Consider the following 26,022-nt stretch of genomic DNA (forward strand, 5'->3'; position numbering starts at 1 on the left):
CTCTTTATATATATATATATATATATATATATATATATATATATATATATATCTCTAGCTCCCTCTCTCTTTATATATCTCTCTCTATCTCCCTCTCTCGCTATATCTCTCTCCCTCTCTCTCTCCCTCTCTCATTATATATCTCTCCCTCTCTCGCTATCTCTCTCTCTCTCTCTCTATATATATATATATATATATATATATATATATATATAACGTCCACAGAATGCAGGCACTCACTGGTCTTGTTAAAATATAACAATTTATTTAGAAATCATTAAAAAGACATAACGTTTCGGCACCAATATGTGCCTTTGTCAAATGTCAACATGTAACCAAACGAATATACAACACACTTAAAATCAATATGACACACAGTTAAAAACATACCCCTTTTAAAGATGTAAGCAAACTATTGCCGCCATGCCTCCACTCATGTCTTCCCATCAATGGCAATGATGTCACGTACGCACGCTACGTGCTTAGCGTGATGACGCATGGCACGGCGTTGCCATAGCGACGTCGGGAAGCCACACGCGTCAGAGTGGGGAATGACTTAGTCACGCGTATAGACTACTATCAGAGATTTCTGTGTACAATTGTTGCTAGCAGCAACCAAAGTAATCCACAATATGTAAAGCGTGTTAAGAATTTGGGCATAGCGGTTTATAGACAAACCATTGATAATGGTTAGAAACATATTATTACTTGGCATATTAGTACGTAATCTGTTAGATGATTAGATCTAGTGTAAGATTTCTAGATACAAAAAACTGTCAAACTCAGAAAAAAGACCAATCCAGGGGCCATCCTTAAAGAATGGGTACAAAATGCCAGAATAGACAGTAAAGAACATCAGCACAGGAAGAGACAAGGCATCTTGCCATTACTATACATAGTACATATTGCAGATGAGGACTAACGAAAACCAACAGTGTTAAATGTATCATTATTTGATTTGTAACCCCTGGTGCACGCCATTAATGGATGTAGCAAAAAACATAATCAAAATCAGATACATGTATGTCCAATTACATATACATTATAACCTCATACCACCCTGGGGTACGGATAGAAACTTTTTAGTGAATAGTGAGCTATCCTTTTAGATAAGTCCAGGGCAATGACTCTTCAGTGTGATGTTAATAGAATGGGCTAAAGTCCAGTGAGGTGTTGAGGCCTTTAGGGACCAATGTGTCCAACCTGTGGATCCACCTGCTTTCAAGCTGGAGCAGTCTATTGGCCCTATCCCCCCCTCTTGACATGGGGGGGATATGATCAATTAACATGGACCTTTTACTTGACACAGAGTGTTTCAAAGCCACGCAGTGGCGTGCCACTGGCTGATCTGATTCACCAGACTTCAATGCAGCACGAATTGCGCACCGATGGTTTGCCATCCTGTCACGGAAGGGGGTGATCGTCTTACCCACATACACGCTGGAACAAGGGCAAATCAGCATGTATATTACAAAGTTACTCATGCAACTCAGACGATGGTTAATCTTGTACCTCTTGTTTGAATGTGGGTGCTGGAACGAATTACCCCGAATCATGCTATTGCATGTGGTGCAATTGCCACAGGGAAAACATCCCATTTTGGAGGTTTTAAGCCACGATTCCTTGTGGTAGTGTTTAATAGGATCCGATTTGACTAAATGGCCCTGAGATTTTTAGCTCTGCGATAGACCAATCGCGGAGGTGGCATATTCCGAAAAGGTAGCGTTGGATCAGTCTCCACGACCGGCCAGTGTTTACGCACTGCTCCTGTCAACTTTTCATTACCAGGTGTATAGGTGGTGACCAGGTTTAGCTGTTCGCGTTTGGTTTTGCACTGTTCTTTGGGGCCATCCATACACAGCCTCTCTTGTGTCTTGATAATTTCAGCCCTGGCATACCCTCTGTTATTCAATTTTTTGCCCATCTCCTCCAACTGAGTGGTCCGTAATGATAGCTCACTATTATTTCTCAAGACTCTGGTGAGCTGGGAAGTGATGACACCTTGTTTTTGGTGTGCAGGGTGGAAGCTTCTGGCATCTAATAAGGAGTTGTGGTCCGTGGGTTTAGTGTACAAGGATGTACCGAACCGCAATTTGCCTGATTCATCCACCTTGAACACATTCAAATCAAGAAAATGTACACAATTTAAATCAAATTCGAGCTTAAAACGTATAGGAGACTCCATAAGGTTCAAATGTGACACCCACTCACGCAAAGATGATTCACTACCCCTCCAGATGAGAAACACGTCATCAATATAGCGTGTATAATATTTCACCATGGGGTTCTCAAAAGGTTTCATGAGTTCACGTTCATACCATGCCATGAAGATATTGGCGTAAGTGGGTGCCACATTCGAACCCATGGCAGTCCCTGAAATCTGTAAATAATAACTTTCCTCAAACTTAAAATAATTCTTGTCCAAACAAAATGATAACAATGTGCAGAGGAATTCAATAGATGGTCCAAGGTAATTGGCATTACCTGTCACCATGGACCTGACAGCCTCCACCCCACCCACGTGGGGAATCACCGTGTAGAGGCTGTCAACATCCATGGTGACCAAAATGTCATCCTGTTGAAGATCAGAGTAATCTCTAAGGATTTTCAAAAGACTCGGTGAGTCCTGCAAATAAGCATCTGTGTTCTTAACCACACTCTGAAGATGTGAGTCAATATAGATGGCTATATTGGTAAGTATAGACCCCCGGGCAGATACAATAGGCCTGCCCGGTGGATTCACCAAGGTCTTATGGACCTTTGGGAGAAGGTATAGTGTGGGCACAACCGGATGGTCAGTAGTGAGAAATGCATATTCCTTTTCACTCAAATGGCCAGCCATGAGGCCATTTTGAAGGAAGGAATCGATGACAGACTTATAGGTAGATGTAGGGTTGCTTTTTAATTTGACATAAGTATTCGCATCGGCCAGTTGTCTAAAGGCCTCCTGTCGGTAGTCAGTGTAGTCAAGGATAACTATAGAACCCCCCTTATCCGCAGGGCGGATGATAATTGAGGTGTCATTGCCTAGTTCGGTGAGAGCTTTTTGTTCAGCTAGCGTTAAATTAGAATAAAGACGTGTGGGAATATTTTCTGTCAAATTGCTGGTTAGCACCCTCGTATAGTTCCTAATTGATGTGTGTGTGTTAGGAGGTTCAAACGTAGATTTTTTCTTAAAGCCTTCCCTCAGTGGGGTCTGTTCTCTAAAGTGATCCTTTAACTTGAGTTGGCGTTGGAATCTATGGATATCAACTAATTGTTCAAATTTATCTGGTTTTGGGGTAGGTATGAATGACAATCCATGATTAAGCAGAGACCGTTCAGCACTACTGAGTGGTCTACTACTAAGATTGAATATAACGTCTATTTCTTGCGAATCTGTTTTGGATTTTGGTTTGTACCCCCCCCCGCCTGGTTTTGCATGGCTGGACATTTGAGTGAAAAGGAATATGCATTTCTCACTACTGACCATCCGGTTGTGCCCACACTATACCTTCTCCCAAAGGTCCATAAGACCTTGGTGAATCCACCGGGCAGGCCTATTGTATCTGCCCGGGGGTCTATACTTACCAATATAGCCATCTATATTGACTCACATCTTCAGAGTGTGGTTAAGAACACAGATGCTTATTTGCAGGACTCACCGAGTCTTTTGAAAATCCTTAGAGATTACTCTGATCTTCAACAGGATGACATTTTGGTCACCATGGATGTTGACAGCCTCTACACGGTGATTCCCCACGTGGGTGGGGTGGAGGCTGTCAGGTCCATGGTGACAGGTAATGCCAATTACCTTGGACCATCTATTGAATTCCTCTGCACATTGTTATCATTTTGTTTGGACAAGAATTATTTTAAGTTTGAGGAAAGTTATTATTTACAGATTTCAGGGACTGCCATGGGTTCGAATGTGGCACCCACTTACGCCAATATCTTCATGGCATGGTATGAACGTGAACTCATGAAACCTTTTGAGAACCCCATGGTGAAATATTATACACGCTATATTGATGACGTGTTTCTCATCTGGAGGGGTAGTGAATCATCTTTGCGTGAGTGGGTGTCACATTTGAACCTTATGGAGTCTCCTATACGTTTTACCCATTCTTTAAGGATGGCCCCTGGATTGGTCTTTTTTCTGAGTTTGACAGTTTTTTGTATCTAGAAATCTTACACTAGATCTAATCATCTAACAGATTACGTACTAATATGCCAAGTAATAATATGTTTCTAACCATTATCAATGGTTTGTCTATAAACCGCTATGCCCAAATTCTTAACACGCTTTACATATTGTGGATTACTTTGGTTGCTGCTAGCAACAATTGTACACAGAAATCTCTGATAGTAGTCTATACGCGTGACTAAGTCATTCCCCACTCTGACGCGTGTGGCTTCCCGACGTCGCTATGGCAACGCCGTGCCATGCGTCATCACGCTAAGCACGTAGCGTGCGTACGTGACGTCATTGCCATTGATGGGAAGACGTGAGTGGAGGCATGGCGGCAATAGTTTGCTTACATCTTTAAAAGGGGTATGTTTTTAACTGTGTGTCATATTGATTTTAAGTGTGTTGTATATTCGTTTGGTTACATGTTGACATTTGACAAAGGCACATATTGGTGCCGAAACGTTATGTCTTTTTAATGATTTCTAAATAAATTGTTATATTTTAACAAGACCAGTGAGTGCCTGCATTCTGTGGACGTTATATATATATATATAGAGAGAGAGAGAGAGAGAGATAGCGAGAGAGGGAGAGATATATAATGAGAGAGGGAGAGAGAGAGGGAGAGAGATATAGCGAGAGAGGGAGATAGAGAGAGATATATAAAGAGAGAGGGAGCTAGAGATATATATATATATATATATATATATATATATATATATATATATATAAAGAGAGAGGGAGATAGAGAGAGATATATAAAGAGAGAGGAAGATAGAAAGATTGATGCATGTCTTTTGAACCTAAAGGAAGAGGTGTTCATGAAAACAGTATGGATACTGACAAAAGTCAAAACTGCTAAAAATGCAATCCCATGTATACATATAAAAATGCTATAATAATATTATGAACAACCATAGTAATTATTTGAAATGAGTCTCACATAAAACCATATTTAAGACACCTGCTTCCTACAGATTCCACAGTATATCCAAACAGAGCAATGAGTTTTCATAACAAGCCATAAAAAAGATATGGAAAGACACCAGTCAAAGTCAGTCTATAAAAAAGTTTATAAAGAATGTTAAAATGGAAAGAATATGGCACAACTTGACTTTACCCTGAAGTCAACGTCAAGTCAAGGAAGTTGGTAGTCTGAAAAACCACCAACAAGCCAAAAGTGGTAGAAATTGTCTGTGAGACATATTACATAATTGCTGGAAATATATGGTGTTTGGATTTTGTCATAATTCATTCAGAGGACACAGCAAAGATGGGACAAAATGTATCTGGTCAGGTGAGACAGAAATTAAAGTGTGAGATAAGAATGACAGTGCAATGTAACACTATGGAGAGTGAATCATCTTTGCGTGAGTGGGTGTCACATTTGAACCTTATGGAGTCTCCTATACGTTTTACCCATTCTTTAAGGATGGCCCCTGGATTGGTTTTTTTTCTGAGTTTGACAGTTTTTTGTATCTAGAAATCTTACACTAGATCTAATCATCTAACAGATTACGTACTAATATGCCAAGTAATAATATGTTTCTAACCATTATCAATGGTTTGTCTATAAACCGCTATGCCCAAATTCTTAACACGCTTTACATATTGTGGATTACTTTGGTTGCTGCTAGCAACAATTGTACACAGAAATCTCTGATAGTAGTCTATACGCGTGACTAAGTCATTCCCCACTCTGACGCGTGTGGCTTCCCGACGTCGCTATGGCAACGCCGTGCCATGCGTCATCACGCTAGGCACGTAGCGTGCGTACGTGACGTCATTGCCATTGATGGGAAGACGTGAGTGGAGGCATGGCGGCAATAGTTTGCTTACATCTTTAAAAGGGGTATGTTTTTAACTGTGTGTCATATTGATTTTAAGTGTGTTGTATATTCGTTTGGTTACATGTTGACATTTGACAAAGGCACATATTGGTGCCGAAACGTTATGTCTTTTTAATGATTTCTAAATAAATTGTTACATTTTAACAAGACCAGTGAGTGCCTGCATTCTGTGGATGTTGTGGATTATTTTCAGCAGAGCACCGTGGCATTCAACAAATGGTGAGATTGTGCTTTCCCTTCATGGAACTATATATATATATATATATATATATATATATCCCTCTCTCTATCCCCCACCCTCTCTCTCTCTTTCTCTATCTCTCTCCCTCTCTCTTCCTCTCTCTATCTCACCCTCTCTCTATATCTCTCTATACCCCCTTTTTCTCTCTATCTCCCTCTCTCGCTATATCTCTCTCCCTCTCTCTCTCCCTCTCTCATTATATATCTCTCTCTCTATATATATATATATATATATATATATATATATATATATATATATCTGTATCTCCCTCTCTCTATCCCCCACCCTCTCTCTCTCTTTCTTTCTTCCTCTCTCTATCTCACCCTCTCTCTATATCTCTCTATCCCCCCTTTTTCTCTCTATCTCCCTCTCTCTCTAGCTTTCTCTCTCTATCTCTCTATAGTCCTCTCTCTCAATATGTCTTTATCTTTCTCTCTATCTCCTTCTCTCATCTATATCTCATATTTCTATCTCTCAGTCTCTATCCATCATCTATCTCTCTATCATACCAATCTTCAGTGCTTACTTTCATTTGGTACTGATACATTTTTGTATAGTGAATTAATAAAACACACTTTTATCCATAAAATTTTATTTTCCCTTATAAATATCTTCATTTGATATTATTATTTTTTTTACACTTAGTGTTGCAAAATATTTCAATATTATTCCACCATCACCCGTCATTCATCATCTCTCTAAAAACGTCAATAAAATATTACTAAATAAAATCTCTAAAACCCATGAACCTGTCAACAGACTCACCAATAATTAAAAAAATTACAGCAGGCAACATTTTGACATTTGCTACACGGTAGCAAAAGTATCAAGTATTGTACCATTAGCCACGTGTGTGCCACTGGGTAGTTGCAGCATTTTCCCCTTTGGCATAAAAAGGGTTACATGTTCTGCTGGAGCTCATTATGTTGATATATTTTTGTTATAATTTGTTATAGTCCAACGCTGGCCACTGCATTTTTGTAGCACCAGCTGATATCCAAACTCAGTGTCACTGTTGTCTTGAAGTTCCAAGCAACGGTTAGATTTCTTGTTCTGTATGAATCCTCCCTAAAAAACAATACGAAAAAAGCATTAAAAAAATCATCTGAAAGCTGTGATGTTCAGAGAACACAAGCTTACTTATAAATGTTTTAATACAGAGGGGTGTTTAATGTACTGTAGATTACCCCTACAGGGGTTCACTACCCATTTAATTCAAAGAATATAATCTCCTCTTTGTCCTCGATAAAGGGACAATCTAGACCTAATACTTATTCTTTATTACTTATTGCCACATACCAGACAAGTATCTTGCAACGGGTTCCACATCTATAAGCTTGTAAGAAGTACATGAAACTTTTAAATAATCATGATTTGTTATCAGCCAAAAATGGCACCCAGGCTCCGCCCACAGGTTTCTTCTTGTCCAGTTAGTCGTTAGCTATTTCAAATTGCACATGCACACATCAGTGTTTGAGGGTAGGAAAACTTATTCATGAGTTGATTATGACTGGAGAAACTTAACTTACCAAAATATAAATGCAATAGCTGGGCGGAGCTTGGCAGCCATTTTCAGCTCCTAACAAATGATGATTATATTTAAATGTTTCATGTACGTTTTACATATTTATAGATGTGGGACCAGTTGCAGGATGCTTCTCTGGTGTGTAACAGTAACTAATCAAAAATATGTATTGGGTCTAGACTATCCCTTTAAGTAAAACAGGGAGCGAGTAAAAGGTGCCAGTCTCAGAGCCTTCTAAGCCATTGAAAGGTTTGTATGCACTGTGCACCCACTTGTCTGTCCACCAAATAGCACACAAAGTGTATGCACCAATCAGCAGCTGTGTATGCTCCAGAGATCCCACCAAGGGTGGGTAATGACCTCAGAGTTAAAGGGACACCCTTGTATGTAAATATGCTAATTTATTTTTTATTTAAACTGCAGCTATTACAGTTATATCAGTTGCTACTAATCTTCATTGGCTGATACCTGCTTGCTGCTAATGCTTATTGGATGATAGGCATTGGTTGCTAACACACACATTAGTATGAAGTATCTATAGGCCAGTGAGCATTAATGTGCACAACAAATACTGTTTTTATTAGTTTAAATTTAAACAGCTTTTGCTTCATTTTTTTTTGGCAAAAAACATCAAGTTTAAATGCTACTCTTTTATATGAGTAACAGGAAATTCTTGAGTACATTAACCCTTTAAAAGTAAACTGTAAACACCGTGAGATATTACTAAAGAATGTGTTTAATTATACATGGTAAAACAGCTATGCAATGTACTTTCATTATTTATATTGCACCCTTTTCATGGAATTCAGATCTGAAAAAAATGTATGGATTACCTGATTGTTTCATGATGTTGAGAGTTTACGAGATCAAATGTGGGTTTAGATTCCAGTCCACTAGGAGGAGGCAAAAATACCCCTACATGCCAGAGCCTTAATTCCCCCCAGAATCCCTCAGTTACACATATGGTCAAGAAGAGGAGGAAAAAAACAGAAAAGTAGAAAAGGACACAGTGGGGTAAATGAAGTGCAGAACCAGTCCTGTGGTCAACTGTACATAAAACAACAATGGTGGGGTTTATGCACTCTCACCATCATGAAAGAAATACATTTATCAGGCAACTATAACTTTTCTTTCATAAGATGGTGAAAGGTCACAAGATCATCATATGTGGAATCTTAGAACCAAGCAGTGAAGTCTATGGGCTTCATTTATTAAGCTGCTTCGGAGCCCCATCGTTTCATGTCCACCTAAAAAGGGAAGTTAAGAAGCTTTTAGGCAGCGGACTGAAATCATACCGATTCAATATGATCGGGATGATTGATGGCCCCAGCTAACAGCCAATTGGCCGCCAGTGAGCAGGGGAAATGCTTGAGCAATGTTAGCGAGGTCGAGCAGACTTGATTTGCTACAGCAAATCATGTCCGCTAGACTGTTGTTAAATCTACCCCCATGAATCTACCATGAAAAAGTGGGGACACGGTAGTTGGGCATAATGAAGGAGGCACAGTTTCTTGATCTACAGATAATACATTTGGAGGAACAAAAATAACATGTTAGTAGTATTGTCCCATGCCGATTAAAAAAAAAAAAAGGAAAGGAAAGGAAATGGGGCTTACAAGACTCAGATACCCTTATTGAAGAAATGGCTAAAAGGAAAGAGCCTTCCAGGACAAAAGTTGAAGGTCTAATCCAGGGGTGGGCAAGAGGTAGATCGCGGTCTACCAGTGGATCTCGAGTCAATTTTGAGGTGACCGCCTGGAAGATTTTAAAAGTCTGCATAATAAGAGAATAATTTCTCACACATCTAGATTCTGAGTGAAGAGCCTCGCCACCATAGATGTATGAGAAATGTTTCTCTAATGCAGACTTTTGAAATCGGCTATGAGTCTATGACGGCTGTAGCTGAACTCGCTGCCCCAGCTTTGGTTACTGCCTGTCCCAAACTCTCCTACTTTTTGTCTCAAGAGTGGTCACTTGGAATAAAATTAGAGCTAGCCCTTGCCTTACAAACGTCTACCCACCCCTGATCTAATCCATGCGTAGGTTCAAATAGAGAAGATTCAAGAACCTTCAACACCAGATTAGGATTCCAGGGAGAAGTAACTAACCGAATCACCAGCTTAATTCTCATCAAGGCCTGAAAATCATTTAGAACATCAGGAATTTTGGCAATTTCCTTGAGATACAGAACAGACAGGGCTAAAATCTGACCCTGAAAGGGAAAGTAAACACCAAAAATGTTATTGTTTAAAAGATAGATAATCCCTTTATAAACCATTCCCTAGTTTTGCATAACCAACATTGTTATAGAAATATACTTTTTACCTCTGTGATTACCTTCTATCTAAGCTTCTGCTGACTGCCTCCTTATCTCAGATCTTTTGACAGACTTGCATTTTAGGCAATTAGTGCTGACTCTTAAATAACTTCAAGTGCGTGAGCACAGTGTTATCTATATGAAACACATGAACTAAGGCTCTCTAGCTGTGAAAAACTGTCAAATGCATTCAGATTAGAGGAGACCTTCAAGGGTTTAGATATTAGCATATGAACCTATATAGGTTTAGCTTTCAACTAAGAATAACAAGAGAACAAAGCAATTTTGATGAAGTCTTTGGGGAGAAAAAGTTAACGCTGTTGCAATATCCTCAAGTTGAAGACTTCAGATATCGCAAACATTTTACTTTTAACTTGTAATACGTGCTAACCCGCACATGATGAAAGTTTACTTCTGGAGGTGTTAGCCTGCAAGCGAAAGCGCTAAATAGCGCACCCCTTTTAATCTGGCCCATATTATGCTAGAAACAGTAAGGCAAAATATGTCATGCTCTAACAAATGAAAGCATCAGAATGTTCCTTTAAACTATCTCCAATATGACTTTTAATTGGTGTTTATACTGTATATCCTTTGTATTTTTGTCCCCACTTGCGAGAAAGTAAAAAAGGTACATGACAGTCAAAATTAAGCATAAATGATTCAAACAGAGCATGTAATATTCTAAATTACTTCTATTATCTAATTTACTTTATTCTAGATATACCTTTGTTAAAAATGCAAACCTAGATATGCTCAGGAGTGTGCATGTGTGTTGAGGACTATATAGCAGCAATGTTTTTAAACTATATGTGTAACAATCCCATAAATTGTTGTTGCAAATTCTACTGCTCTATAGTGATCAACAATGTATAACCTTGTTAAAAACAAAATCTGTTGCCATAAGTGTTTAGGACAAGCACATGCTCCTGAGCCTATCTAGCAGATTTGATAATGGAATAAAATTAGAAAGTTGATTAATATTTCATGCTCTGTTTCAATTATGAAAGTTCCAATTTGACATTCTCTGCCAGCATCAAGCAAAGTTCTTACAAAACTAAAGCAAGGAGTAACAATATAGCCATGTAATTCAAGGAATCATAGAATCCTAAAACGCTATTTAGTGCACATTCAAACATAACTAGTGTCCGATAGGAAAATACACAACGCCTGACGATGCTGTAAATTAAAGGGACATCAAACCTAACATACAGTGGGGCAAAAAAGTATTTAGTCAGCCACCAATTGTGCAAGTTCTCCCACTTAAGAAGATGAGAGAGGCCTGTAATTTTCATCATAGGTATACCTCAACTATGAGAGACAAAATGTGGAAAGAAATCCAGACAATCACATTGTCTGATTTGGAAAGAATTTATTTGCATATTATGGTGGAAAATAAGTATTTGGTCAATATCAAAAGTTCATCTCAATACTTTGTTGTATATCCCTTGCTGGCAATGACAGAGGTCAAACGTTTTCTGTAAGTCTTCACAAGGTTGTCACACACTGTTGCTGGTATGTTGGCCCATTCCTGCATGCAGATTTCCTCTAGAGCAGTGATGTTTTGGGGCTGTCGCTCGGCAACACAGACTTTCAACTCCCTCCAAAGGTTTTCTATGGGGTTGAGATCTGGAGACTGGCTAGGCTACTTCAGGACCTTGAAATGATTCTTACGAAGCCACTCCTTCGTTGCCTGGGCGGTGTGTTTGGGATCATGTCATGCTGAAAGACCCAGCCACGTTTAATCTTCAATGCCCTTGCTGATGGAAGGAGGTTTGCACTCAAAATCTCACGATACATGGCCCCATTCATTCTTTCATGTACACGGATCAGTCGTCCTGTTCCCTTTGCAGAGAAATAGCCCCAAAGCATGATGTTGCCACCCCCATGCTTCACAGTACGTATGGTGTTCTTTGGTTGCAACTCAGCATTCTCTTTCCCCCAAACACGACGAGTTGTGTTTCTACCAAACAGTTCTACTTTGGTTTCATCTGTCCATATGACATTCTCCCAATCCGCTTCTGGATCATCCTAATGCTCTCTAGCATACTTCAGACGGGCCCGGACATGTACTGGCTTAAGCAGGGGGACACGTCTGGCACTGCAGGATCTGAGTCCCTGGCGGCGTAGTGTGTTACTGATGGTAGACTTTGTTACGTTGGTCCCAGCTCTCTGCAGGTCATTCACTAGGTCCCCCCGTGTAGTTCTGGGATGTTTGCTCACTGTTCTTGCGATCATTTTGACCCCACGGGGTGAGAGCCCCAGATCGTGGGAGATTATCAGTGGTCTTGTATGTCTTCCATTTTCTAATTATTGCTCCCACAGTTGATTTCTTCACACCAAGCTGCTTGCCTATTGCAGATTCAGTCTTCCCAGCCTGGTGCAGGTCTACAATTTTGTTTCTGGTGTCCTTCGACAGCTCTTTGGTCTTCACCATATTGGAGTTTGGAGTGTGACTGTTTGAGGTTGTGGATAGGTGTCTTTTATACTGATAACAAGTTCAAACAGGTGCCATTAATACAGGTAATGAGTGGAGGACAGAGGAGTCTCTTAAAGAAGAAGATACAGGTCTGTGACAGCCAGAAATCTTGCTTGTTTGTAGGTGACCAAATACTTATTTTCCACCATATTATGCAAATAAATTCTTTCCGAATCAGACAATGTGATTGTCTGGATTTGTTTCCACATTTTGTCTCTCATAGTTGAGGTATACCTATGATGAAAATTACAGGCCTCTCTCATCTTCTTAAGTGGGAGAACTTGCACAATTGGTGGCTGACTAAATACTTTTTTGCCCCACTGTATTTCTTATATGAAATAAACAACTTTCCAATATACTTCTATTATCTAATTTTCTTCATTCTCTTTGTATCTTTGTAGAAGGAGCAGCAATGCACAGCTGGGTAGGGTGACCATATTGCCGCTTTAAAAAGGGACACATGAAAAATACATTAATTTTTCATATGTGTCACTTTTTAAAGCAGCAATATGGTCACCCTACAGCTGGGAGCTAACAGGCATATATATGCGGCCGCCAATCAGCAACTAGCTTTAAGTAGTGCAGGGTCTCAGAGCAGGCAGACAAGTTACGGAGCTTGATAAATATGCGCCTATATGTTTGTGTGAGTAAATATATATTTGTTCAAAAATCCATCCGATATATAATATCTCTTTAAAGTTAAAGTCATCCTAGCGTTTGTGAAAGGATTAGGATTGACCATTGGAACAAATAAAGGGGACTTTGTTTCAAGCGTTCGCTGCACTGAGCTGCTCAGGCAGGTCACTGCAGAATGCTGTTTTGCTAAGAGGTGACATTTCTTTTTAAATAGTGTGCGGGAAATCTGTTTTCACATGGCGCCAAGCTGGATTTTATACACGGCTATTGGCTAAGAGGTGAAAATGTCACCTTTCAAACAAAACAGTGTTCTGCCGTGGGCTGCCTGAGCAGCTCAGTGAGGTGAACGCTTAAAACAAATAAAGGAGCTTTCAGAATGAAGTATTTTATACTTCATGACTGAAAGTCCCCTTTTATTTGTTCCAAAGGTCAATACTAGCGTTTCACAAATGCCAGGATTGACAATCGCTTTAAGAATAAAAAACATATTGTGCTGCAGAACATTGGATTATGAAATGTCTTTGCGCTACTTGTTCGCCTGGCTCCATTGAAGTCTATGGGGAAATGCGATTTTGTATTTGCGACTTCTCAAAGTCTATTTGTTACCATGACTTTGAGAATGGGAGAGCTCAAACTTTTTACTTTCAACTCGTAATACGAGAGCAAATCTCCTAACTTAAAAAAAAGAAATGACTTCTAAGTAATCTATTAAATTTAAAGAAAATATTTACAGTTCATTTAATCTGTTTACATCTTATTTTAAAGGTAATTGCTCATAAAAATAATTTGTAGTGTTCTATACACTAACCAGTGATTTGTTTGTTGTGTAAAACGTTTTATTATCGCACCGTTACAGTCAGCTCTAGAGAAGCCATGCAGAGCTAGCTGAACACATTAGGTCAGCCAATGACAAGAAGCATGTGTGTAGCCACAAATCCCCAGCTAGTTCCCAGTAGTTTATTACTGCTCCTAAGCCTATGTAGGTATGCTCTTCAACAAAGGATACCAAGAGAATGAAGCATATTTGATAACAGAAGTAAACTGCATGCTTTTTATGAATAAAGTGCAACTTTTCATGTCCCTTTAACATATCAGATATTAATTTGTGAAAATATTTGTTTTAGGTCATTTTAAATTATATACATTGTACCATTATGTGATGTGTTAAAAGGCAATGCATGGCTTTTGCTTAACTTTCTTTTCGTTAAAATGCAACCCACAAAAAGTTAAAATAAAATTAATTATAGGGAGATAATGTAAAACCGAAATGTTCTAATTCATTACAGCATGTAACGTTTGCATTACTAACCCTATTAACCATGTCCTTACACCATTTAGTGGTGTTAAACACATAGCACAAAAAGAGAATAAACTACTTACAAATGCACATTTTACAGGAGCTAGAGAATAAGATAACCGGTGAGCTATGGGTTTAATTATGAAGGAGTCTGTACTGCAGTAATTTGAATTCCAAAATGCTAATCCCACTACTAGATTGGATGGGGCAGCAAGATATACTGATCACATGACAATACCTAACATTTCTATATTGCACTTAAAGGATGTTTGTTCCATAAGGTGGAATTCACCCTGATTATTCCATAGTGGACACAGTATTAAAGGGACAGTCTATTCCAGAATTGTTATTGTTAAAAAGATGGATAATCCCTTTATTACACATTCCACAGTTTTGCATAACCAACACAGTTATATTAATAAACGTTTTACCTCTGTGATTACCTTGTATCTAAGCCTCTGCAAACTGCCCCTTATCAGACTTGCATTTTAGCAATCAGTGCCCTCTCATAAGTAACTCTACAGGCGTGAGCACAATATTATCTGTATTATACACATGAACTAACGCCACCTTTAGCTGTGAAAAACTGTCAAAATGCTTTGAGAAACGAGGTCTTAGAAATTAGCATATGAGCCTACCTAGGTTTAGCTTTCAACTAAGAATATCAAGAGAACAAAGCAAATTTGATGATTAATGTGAATTGGAAAGTTGTTTAAACTTGCATACCCTATCTGAACCATGAAACTTTAATTTTGACTAGAATGTCCCTTTAATTAGAGTGTATGCATTAGACTATAAGATGTCAAATGTTGGTGTGAGGCTTGTTTGTACAAGACAGACTATTCACCCAAAGGATTTTTTTTTTTTACACACATCTATTTTTAACCCCTCATTTAAATATAGCTTTATATATTTTATATAGATTCTTTATACCACCAGTTGCTTTGAGAAGATTGGATTCGATTAAATTGATATTTAACATTTTACAGTTGCATGAAGCTTGCTCTCAGTTTCTGTTAGTTGATATTGAATACATTCTTTGGAAGAGGATATTATGAAAGTTTTATTTTTTTACCAGGCTTCTAGGGGATATTTTATGTGGTTGCCTTAGATAACATTCTAAAAGGAGAACAGACCTCATTTCAGAGTTTTAGACAGTGAAATGCACTTATGTGTTTCGACTGGAGTAGACTTAAAGGGACAGTCAATAGTAGCAAAAAGATAAGCCAAAATAAGAGTACCAGTGCATAGTAAAGTTAAAATACAACATATCAGAAGCATGACATCATCATAGTAAAAGTAAACTTTTATGAAAACTTACACATCCTTTCCAGCATTTTCAATTATGGCGCCGCATCACGACCGTCCCTGCCCGCCCTGAGGAGCATTTGTCTCATTTGATGGACAAGATTTATCAGTGTATTAGAGGAGCGCTAATTAGCATTTACTTTATCTTTTGCGCATGCGCGCCCTTCAACTCCCATGCTGCTTCTAGTATTTCTCCGTTTTTATCTCCTCCAGCTACAGCCGACTAATCACATTTCTATCAGAGGGTCATAATCTACATTAGCAGTTATAGATGCAGGAATATGCACAAGGATGCTCTGCATAAGGATGCTTTTGACAGTCAGTAATCATGCACAAGCAGTGGAAAATATAATTCAAATTAAGTTGTTTTTTTTTTTTTATAGACTTTAAACATACAATCAACTAGGGTCAGTAATTAAAAAAAAATGCATACAAATAAGAGCATGTAATGTTTAAATTCAAATGCCCCTTTAAGATGAGTTTTTATATTTTAGATCTGGGGGGGGGGGGAACTAAACAGAAGATATAACTTATTTGCTCTTTGAAGAGGGATTACTTTTAATGTTAAGGCTGATTTAGCAACACTGGCAAAATAATGCTAGTTATCAACTTTCCAGTAGAACTGTATATATCAGAGCGCTGCAAATAAATAATGAGAGCTTTAAATAATGAGGGTGTTGTATGGATTCTGTTTTTGAGAAATAAGGACAAAAATGCTCTAGTCAGGAAAATGTCTTAGAGTAACGTAAAGCCTTTTAAGGAGTACAAGGAACACTCAATTAATGGCTAAGCAAAGTGGCCTGTGCATTAGAGAGCATTTCCAGCACAGCTATAAAATTCACCTGCTATAATAACGGCTCCAGTAACAATGCTGCATAAAACATAAGAAGAAAGGAATGAAAATACAGCGGACTGCTGGAGAGCAAGCTCAGCTGCTCGGAAAATCAAAGGCCTTTATTTTTGGAAAGTGTTTTTCATTTCCACAAAAATAGACAAGAATTCAAGGGAAAAAAATATATATATATTTTGCTTGTGTTCCACATGAGAGAAATTGTGATGAAATGACCTGCAGTGCTATTGATTGATAGGACAAGAATATATTAAGAAAGTAAGGTTGCCATATGCAAAAATTCCTACAGCATGCGTATATACAGATGTGCCCAAATATTAAATGGACAGTCGAGTCAAAATTAATGATTCAGATAGGGCATGTAATTTTAAACAACTTTCCAATTTACTTTTATCATCAAATTTGCTTGGCTCTCTTGGTATTCTTTGTGGAAAGCTAAACCTAGGTAGGCTCATATGCGGATTTCTAAGCCATTGAACTGCCTCTTATCTCAGTGCATTTAGACAGTTTTTGACAGACATATAGATAACATTGTGCTCACTCTGGTAGAGTTATTTAAGAGTCAGCACTGGTTGGCTAAAATGAAAGTCTGTCAAAAGAACTGAGATAAGGGGGCAGTCAGCAGATGCTTAGATAAGAGGTAATGACAGAGGTAAAAAGTGTATCAATATAACAGTGTTGGTTATGCAAAACTGGGGTATGTGCAATAAAGGGATTCTCTATCTATTAAAACAATAACAATTCTGGAGTAGACTGTCCCTTTAATAAAGAGCTGTGGTTTTAGTGATCGTAGCAGGAATGCTGTAAACTACAGGAAGTGTAAGATATTATAGGGCCATTATTCAGATAAAAACTACAGCTTTTAACCCCTTAATAACATTGCTGTGCCCTATAAGATGCATGTTACAAGGTGTACATCGGTTGTTGTTAAATGGATATGATACCTAACATTTTTCTTGCATGATTCAGATAGAGCATGCAATTTTAATCAACTTTCTAATTAACGCTATATCAATTTTATTTGTTTTCTTGGTATCATTTATTGAAAAACAGGGATGTAAGCTTAGGAGCCGGCCCATTTTTGGAGCACTATATGGCAGCAGTTTTGCAAGAATGCTACCCATTTGCAAGAGCACTAGATGGCAGCACTATTTCCTGTTATGTAGTGCTCCAGATGCCTACGTAGGTATCTCTTCAACAAAGGCTATCATGGGAACAAAGCAAATTTTTATAATAGAAGTAATTTGGAAACTTTTTTTTAAATGATATGCTCTGAATCACAAAAACAAAATTTATGCTTACCTGATAAATTTCTTTCTTTCTTGACACGATGAGTTCATGGATCATCATTAATTACTGTTGGAATATCACTCCTGCCCAGCAGGAGGCGGCAAAGAGCACCACAGCAAAGCTGTTAAATATCACCTCCCTTCCCTGTCACCCCAGTCATTTGACCGAAGTAAAGGAGTGAAAGGAAGCAACAAGGTGCAGAGGTGTCTGAAGTTTAAAAAAAAAAAAAACCTGTCTTAAAAACAGGGCGGGCCGTGGACTCATCGTGTCAAGAAAAAAATAAATTTATCAGGTAAGCATACATTTTGTTTTGTTTCTAATGACACAATGAGTCCACGGATCATCATTAATTACTGTTGGGAATCAATACCCAAGCTAGAGTACACAGATGATAAGGGAGGGACAAGACAGGAGACCTAGACTGAAGGCACCACTGCTTGAAGAACCTTTCTCCCAAAAGCGACCTCAGCTGAGGCAAAAATGTGCAAATTTATAGAATTTTGAAGAATAGTGAAGAGACAACCAAGATGCAGCCTTGCAAACCTGTTCCATAGAAGCTTCACTTCTGAATGTCCATGAGAAATCAACAGCCCTCGTGGAATGAGCCGTAACTCTCTCTGGAGGTTGCTGTCTAGCAATTTCATAGGCAAAACGTATGATACTCTTCAGCCATAAAGAAAGAAAAGCAGCCATAGCTTTCTGTCCCTTAAGTCTTTCGGAGAAAAGCACAAATAAGGAAGAAGGCTTAAAAAATCCTTAGTCGCCTGTAAGAAAAAGTTTAGAGCATAAACCATGTCTAAATAGTGCAAAAACCGTTCCTTCCAAGAAGAAGGATTAGGGCAAAAGGAAGGAACACCAGTCTCTTGATTAATGTTCCAGACAGAAATTACATTATGGTACGTAAAACCACCTTATCTGATGAAAAATAAGGAAAGGTGACTCACACTGTAATGCCCAGAGCTCTGACACTCTACGAGCAGAGGAAAATGTAATAAGAAACAAAACATTCCAAGATAACAACTTAATATCTAAGGAATGCATCGGCTCAAACAGAGCCCCTTGAATAACCTTAAGAACTAAATTAAGACTCCAGGGAAGAGTAACTGGTTAGAATACAGGCCTGATACTCACCAAGGCCTGACAAAACTAATGTACGACTGGGACATCCGCCAGACGTATATGTAACAAAATAGACAAGGCAGAAATTTGACCCTTTAGGGAACTTGCCGATAAACCCTTCTTTAAACCTTCTTGGAGAAAGGACAGAATTCTAGGAATCCTAACTCTACTCCAAGAGTAGCCTTTGGATACACACCAATATAGACATTTACACCATATCTTATAGTAAATCTTTCTTACAGGTTTACTAGCCTGAATTATAATCTCAATGACCGATTCCGAAAATCCACGCTTGGATAAAACTAAGTGTTCAATCACCAAGCAGTCAGCTTAAGAGAGACTAGATTTGGATGAAGGAAGGACCCTTGAAGTAGAAGGTCCTTCCTCAATGGAAGTCTCCAAGATGGAAGAGATGACATGTCCACCAGGTCTACATACCAAATCCTGTGGGGCCACGCTGGTGCATTCAGGATCACCGACGCCCTCTCCTGCTTGATTCGAGCAATGACTCGAGGAAGAAGAGCAAAAAGGAGGGAAAAGGTATGCGAGACTGAAACTCCAAGGTACCACCAGAGTGTCTATCAGTATAGCCTGAGGGTCCCTTGACCTTGACCCGTACCACGGAAGCTTGGCATTCTGCCGAGATGCCATGAGGTCCAATTCCGTCTGACCCCATCTGGGAATCCACTCCTGAAATGTGTATCGCCGACAGACAGCAATTATGGGTCTCCCCCCACTGAATGATCTGATCTTGGCTATGCTGATTAATGTAAGCCACTGATGATATATTGTCCTACTGGAACTTCCATGTTCCCTGAGTCTTTAGGGAGCGCCACTGCTCCCCATCCTAGAAGACTGGTGTCTTCACCCAAGAGGGTCTGCAAAAGCAGGTTCACTGGGAAAAATGATCCCAAGACAACCACCAAAGTAGAGAAGCCCTTGTCTCCAGCTCCAGCTGTAATCACGGAGACAGATTTGCATAATCTCCGTTCCACTGCCTGAGCATGCTTAACTGCCGAGGTCTGAGTTGGAAATGAGCGAACGGGATGATGACCATCGCCACTACCATCAGCCCAATTTATTCCATGCACTGAGCCACTGACGGACAAGGGGAGACTGAAGTGCTAGGCAAAATTAAAATCCTTGATTTCCTGACTTCTGTCAGAAATTTTTTCATTGATAAGGAGTCTATTAAGGATCCCAATAAAAATACCCTTGTAGTTGGAACTAAGGAACACTTTTCCAAATTCACCTTCCATCCAAGAGTTGAGAAAATTCTGGGAGCTGTGGCAAGGCCAAATGGAAGAGCCACGAATAGGAAAAGTTTGTCTAGAAAGTCAAACCTTAGAAATTTGTGATGGTCCTTGTGGATGGGAACATGCAAGCAAGCAACCTTTAAATCCACCATGGTCATATTAACTGACCCTCTTGAACCCAAGAAAGAAGGGAATGAATAACTTGATTAGACTCATGAGATCTAAATTTGTCTGAAGGTTCCCTCCTCCTTGGGAACTACAAACAGATTGGAATAGAATCCCAGACCTCGTTCCTGCATTGGAACAGGAACTATCACTCCCAGGTCAGAGAGGTTCCACACACAGTGTAAGAACGCCTCTCCTTTTGTCTGGTCTGCAGATAATCTTGAAAGCAGAAACCTGCTCCTGGGAGGAAAACTCTTGAACTCCAGTTTGTATCCCTAGGACACAACGTCTACCGCCCAGGGATCTTGAACATCTCGAACACAAGCCTGAACAAAGAAGGAAGCCTGCCCCCCACAAGATCCGGTCCCGCATCAGAGGCATGCCCTTCATGCTGTCTTTGATTCAACAGCAGAGTTCTTGGATTGCTTTCCCCTATTCCAAGACTGATTGGTTCTCCAGGAAGGCTTGGACTGCTCATGCTTGGAAGAGGGAGTGGAAGGATTTTCCTAAAAATTTCGAAAGGAACTAAAATTACTCTGATGTCCTTTTTGTTTATTTCTCTTCTCATGAGGGAGGGAAGGTCCCTTACCTCCCGTAATATCAGAAATTATCTCCATCAAACCAGGTCCAAACAAGGTCTTTCCTTTGTAAGGAATCGCCAAAAGTTTAGACTTAGATGAAACATCTGCATACCAAGATATTAACCTTAACGCTCTGCAGGCCAATATGGCAAAGCCTAAAATCTTAGCTCCCAGCTTAATAACCTGAAGGGAAGCATCTGTAATAAAGGAGTTGGCCATTGTAAACCCTGGTGTACATATATTCTTTAAACAACCCCTCTAACTTCTTTACCATAGGATCTTTAAAGGAACAACTATCCTCTATGGGCATAGTAGTTCTCTGGTTAGCGTGGAAATTGCCCCTTCCACCTAGGGTACCGCCTGCCAAGACTCCTTAATAGAGTCTGCTATAGGAAACATCCCTTTAAAAAATAGGAAATGGAGAAAAAGGGATACCAGTTTTCTCCCATTCCTTAGCAATAATCTCTGTAGCCTTACTGGTACAGGAAATATTTTCACCATGGAGGGCACGTCAAAATACTTGTTTAGTTTACTGGACTTTTTAGGATTGACTACACCGTTAGTGTCAGAGTCGTCCAGGGTAGCTCTTTTTAGGATTGACTACGCCGTTATTGTCAGAGTCGTCCAGGGTAGCTAAAACCTCCTTAACTAACAAACAGAGGTGTTCAAGCTTAAACCTGAAGGAAACAACTTCAGTATCAGTTAAAGGTATTACACTGTCTGAGTCTGAGATTTCCCCCTCAGATACTACCAAAGTATCTTCCTCTTCAGGCTTCTGGAAAGAAACTTTCGGAATAGCCACTACTGTATCAGTAACCTTTATTTAAATACATTTCCTCTTACGCTTTCCCTGCAGCATGGGAAAAGCAGACAATGCATCAGATACTGCCGATGACATTAGAGAAGCGATGTCTTGCAAGGTAACTCCAGGTGGAGTTTGAGAGGAAGCGCAGGGCACTGCATGTGTGGGTGATAAAATTTGGGACACTTGAGGAGAAAGTTGCGGCATATATTGAACATTGTCATTAGACTCCTGAACAACATCCACCTTACAAGAAGTTGGCTCAGAAAAAGTCTATCTGTAAATTTAAAATTCTCTCAAAGCATGAGGAACAGAAAGGGATTGGTGGTTCCAAATTGACATAAAAAAATAAAGAACAAGAGACATTTTGCAGGGCCTCTTGGTCCATTCTGACTCACAATGGATGAATTAATCAAATAAAAGTCTTACATTCTTTAATAAAAATTAAAACAGAAAAAAACGTTACTGTCTCTAAATTTTAAAACACAACTTTTTATTTTTGTGTGCAGAAAAAGGCTAAATTGGTACACAAATACTGTAGAACCCCTCTATACCTCAGCTAACTTTGCTGAGGTGCCTAACTGCCCTTCTGACACCAGTTACATTCCCCTCAGTAAAAGGTCCGGAACTCAGCTGTAGCGCTGTCCGGTCCTAACACATGTGTAAACACTGAGGCCTCTATTTATAACTTCAAGCTGTCTTTTCCTTCCATTCCTTCCGATAACAGGAAGTGTTGAGGAAGTGGTGCACAATCCAAATTGGCACCACACATAGCTCCGCCCATCGTGGGCGTTTCAAAAAGCAATCTCCCAGTCACCATTTTATTGTTAAAGTTAAGCCATTTGGAGTTAGATTAACATTCTGCCAAGCCTGGAGGCAAACTGGGTCTTAAGCTTGCTAGACTGCTGCTTAGCCAGTGTATGTGAACAGTGAAAAACCACCTCATACTGAGCATATCTCCTCAGCCCCAGTGATTTAAGCCCCCGGGAGCAGTGAAAAACCACCTAATCTTGAGTCTATCTCCTCAGCCCCAGTGCCTGCTTAAAAGGTGCTGTCTATAAATCCCCTCCTTTTATATATAGGAGACTCTATGTCCCAGGTAAATAAAGTCCTCCACTTCCTCTGAGATCCTTTTATTTCCCAGACCCAGAATAAAAGTCAGCACTTACCTTTTAAATCTGCCAGACAGCAAGGCAGCTCACCAGGTTTGATAGGTCCTCTCCCTCACATAGCCCTGTGAAGAAAAGATAAAGCCTGAGTAATCTTACTTAGGCTATCAGGATTAGGGCAGCATAAATATATGGGAGGCGCAGTGAGAATTATGTCCCACAAGTTCCCATTGCTCTAAAGCCCCCACTGCTCTACTGAAGAGACTGATATGGACTACGGCTACACCCTAGAACAAAGCAGCACAAACTTGTACTACTTAAAAAATAATAAACTCTTGATTGAAGAAACTTTTTCTAACACCTAACTTTACCACTTCCTTGGTCTAACGTAGGCAAAGAGAATGACTGGGGTGGGAGGGAAGGGAGGTGATATTTAACAGCTTTGCTGTTGTGCTCTTTGCCGCCTCCTATTGGGCAGGAGTGATATTGCCAACAGTAATTAATGATGATCCGTGGACTCATCGTGTCATTAGAAAGAAATAACATTTTTGGGTTTCACATCCTTTTAAGGGGTTAAAAACAAACAAACAAAAAAATTTTGAATGTTCTTTACTATATTTGGATTTACATCTTTCTTTTAAATATACCTTCTTTCCATGTGAGCCTACTGAGGAAGGCTCAGGAGTGTAATTAAGCACTATATGTACAATATTGTTACAAACATTGTTGCAAACACAACTGCCATATTGTGCTCCAAGACACGGGCACACTCTTGACCTACTATACAATAATGGAAAGAAGTTAAGTTACAACAAAGGAACTTAATTGTAAAGTTTATTTTGTTAATTGCATCATCTATATGAATCATGATATATATATATATAAATATATATATCACATTGATTGAAGTAGCCGTGTTAGTCCAGAGATTTAGATATCAAAATAACAAGAGTATTGCATTGAGCAATGAAACTTTTTTATTGGACTAACTATACATTTATAAGATTACAAGCTTTCGGAAGAGTGTCTTCCTTTTTCAAGTCTGAAGCAATACTGACCAATTTGATGGAATTTATAGATTATATCTTAAAACAAAGGATGGCTAAAAAGACAGAAAGGGTTACAGAGTTCTGAATGCAGGGGGAGGAGGGGGTGTCGTTAAAATCATGAGGGGGAGTTTAGGAGACAGAGGTAAACAGTGTCAGTAAAGGATAACAGACAGGGGAAAGATATGGTTATACACAGCATATACTGACATAAAGTTATATATCAACATAGAATCCATATGTATAAAGTTGTGAAATTAGGTATACAGGGGAATATAAGATAGTTAAAGAAGGAGAAAGGAAAGAAAGAAAAAAAAGGGGAATAATAATGACAAAAGTGTGGACATAGGCTTACCTGCGTACCTATGCATAGAGAGTGTGGAATATACAATGTAATTGACTACAGTATATGAAAGTACATTACAAAAAATGTTGATAATGTGTAAAGAAACCAGAGTCTCCACGTTTATTTCAGAATTAAACAAGTTGAAGTGCATTATCATTTTCATTTGAAAGGTTTTTCTTTCTATGGTGTTTTTGAAGTTGCCTACGAGAATCTTGATTTTGAGGTTTTGGATGGAGTGGTCAGGATGGGTGAAATGGTGACCAACAGGGGTACAGTATTTTTTGTTTCACAGTGGTTTTTGATTGAGTGTCTGTGTAAGTTCATCCGAAGTTCATCTTATAAATGTATAGTTAGTCCAATAAAAAAGTATCATTGCTCAATGCAATACTCTTGTTATTTTGATATATATATATATATATATATATATATATATATATATATATATATATATATATATATATATATATATATATATATATATATATAAAATCCATAGAGAGCACTACAAAGTTTAATCCGTGTAAACATTTTCGGGGCCTGACCCCGTCATCAGACAAGTGAAAAAACAATAAAAATATATATATAGTATATATACACACACACATACTTTTATATATAATTATATACCTGTGCAAAGACCTTAAAAAGTACACTATATAATCCCTTTTAAAACTTCCTTATGTCCAGCAATGTATTCAGTATTTGTAGGGCTCATGCTTAAAATGACTTTCTGTCATAAAAATATAAAGGTTTTATTTTGTTAGAGCTTTGTACTTTATTTAAATGCCCTTCTTCTACTGTTTCAAAATGTACAACATTGTCAAAGTTGCACTTCTAGAAAATCCCCTTTCTGATCTTGTTGACAATACACACATATACCTTGCTAAGGAACAAACTTTTACTAAGTATTTAATCCCCCAAATAAAATATTTGATCAGAATAAAGCATTTTATTTTTTACACTAGAATGTCCCTTTAATATTATACTAGGATTTGTTTATAGTTATTATACAGGGAGTGCAGAATTATTAGGCAAGTTGTATTTTTGAGGATTAATTTTATTATTGAACAACAACCATGTTCTCAATGAACCCAAAAAACTCATTAATATCAAAGCTGAATAGTTTTGGAAGTAGTTTTTAGTTTGTTTTTAGTTATAGCTATTTTAGGGGGATATCTGTGTGTGCAGGTGACTATTACTGTGCATAATTATTAGGCAACTTAACAAAAGACAAATATATAACCATTTCAATTATTTATTTTTACCAGTGAAACCAATATAACATCTCAACATTCACAAATATACATTTCTGACATTCAAAAACAAAACAAAAACAAATCAGTGACCAATATAGCCACCTTTCTTTGCAAGGACACTCAAAAGCCTGCCATCCATGGATTCTGTCAGTGTTTTGATCTGTTCACCATCAACATTGCGTGCAGCAGCAACCACAGCCTCCCAGACACTGTTCAGAGAGGTGTACTGTTTTCCCTCCTTGTAAATCTCACATTTGATGATGGACCACAGGTTCTCAATGGGGTTCAGATCAGGTGAACAAGGAGGCCATGTCATTAGATTTTCTTCTTTTATACCCTTTCTTGCCAGCCATGCTGTGGAGTACTTGGACGCGTGTGATGGAG

General features: G+C 38.7%; 1 protein-coding gene across 1 annotated transcript in view; it reads right to left on the reverse strand.

Annotated features, from left to right (window-relative positions):
- Positions 1 to 6,834: 6,834 nt before the first annotated feature.
- GALNT18 (polypeptide N-acetylgalactosaminyltransferase 18) overlaps positions 6,835 to 26,022 on the reverse strand; it is a 960,883-nt gene continuing 941,695 nt past the window's right edge. Inside the window, exon 11 of the mRNA XM_053720241.1 lies at positions 6,835 to 7,327. Within this exon, the coding sequence (XP_053576216.1) occupies positions 7,181 to 7,327 (147 nt within the window). The 3' untranslated portion in view covers positions 6,835 to 7,180. The remainder of the gene's footprint in view (positions 7,328 to 26,022) is intronic.

This window comes from Bombina bombina, chromosome 7 (genome assembly GCF_027579735.1).
Source record: "Bombina bombina isolate aBomBom1 chromosome 7, aBomBom1.pri, whole genome shotgun sequence".
Lineage (NCBI taxonomy): Eukaryota > Metazoa > Chordata > Amphibia > Anura > Bombinatoridae > Bombina > Bombina bombina.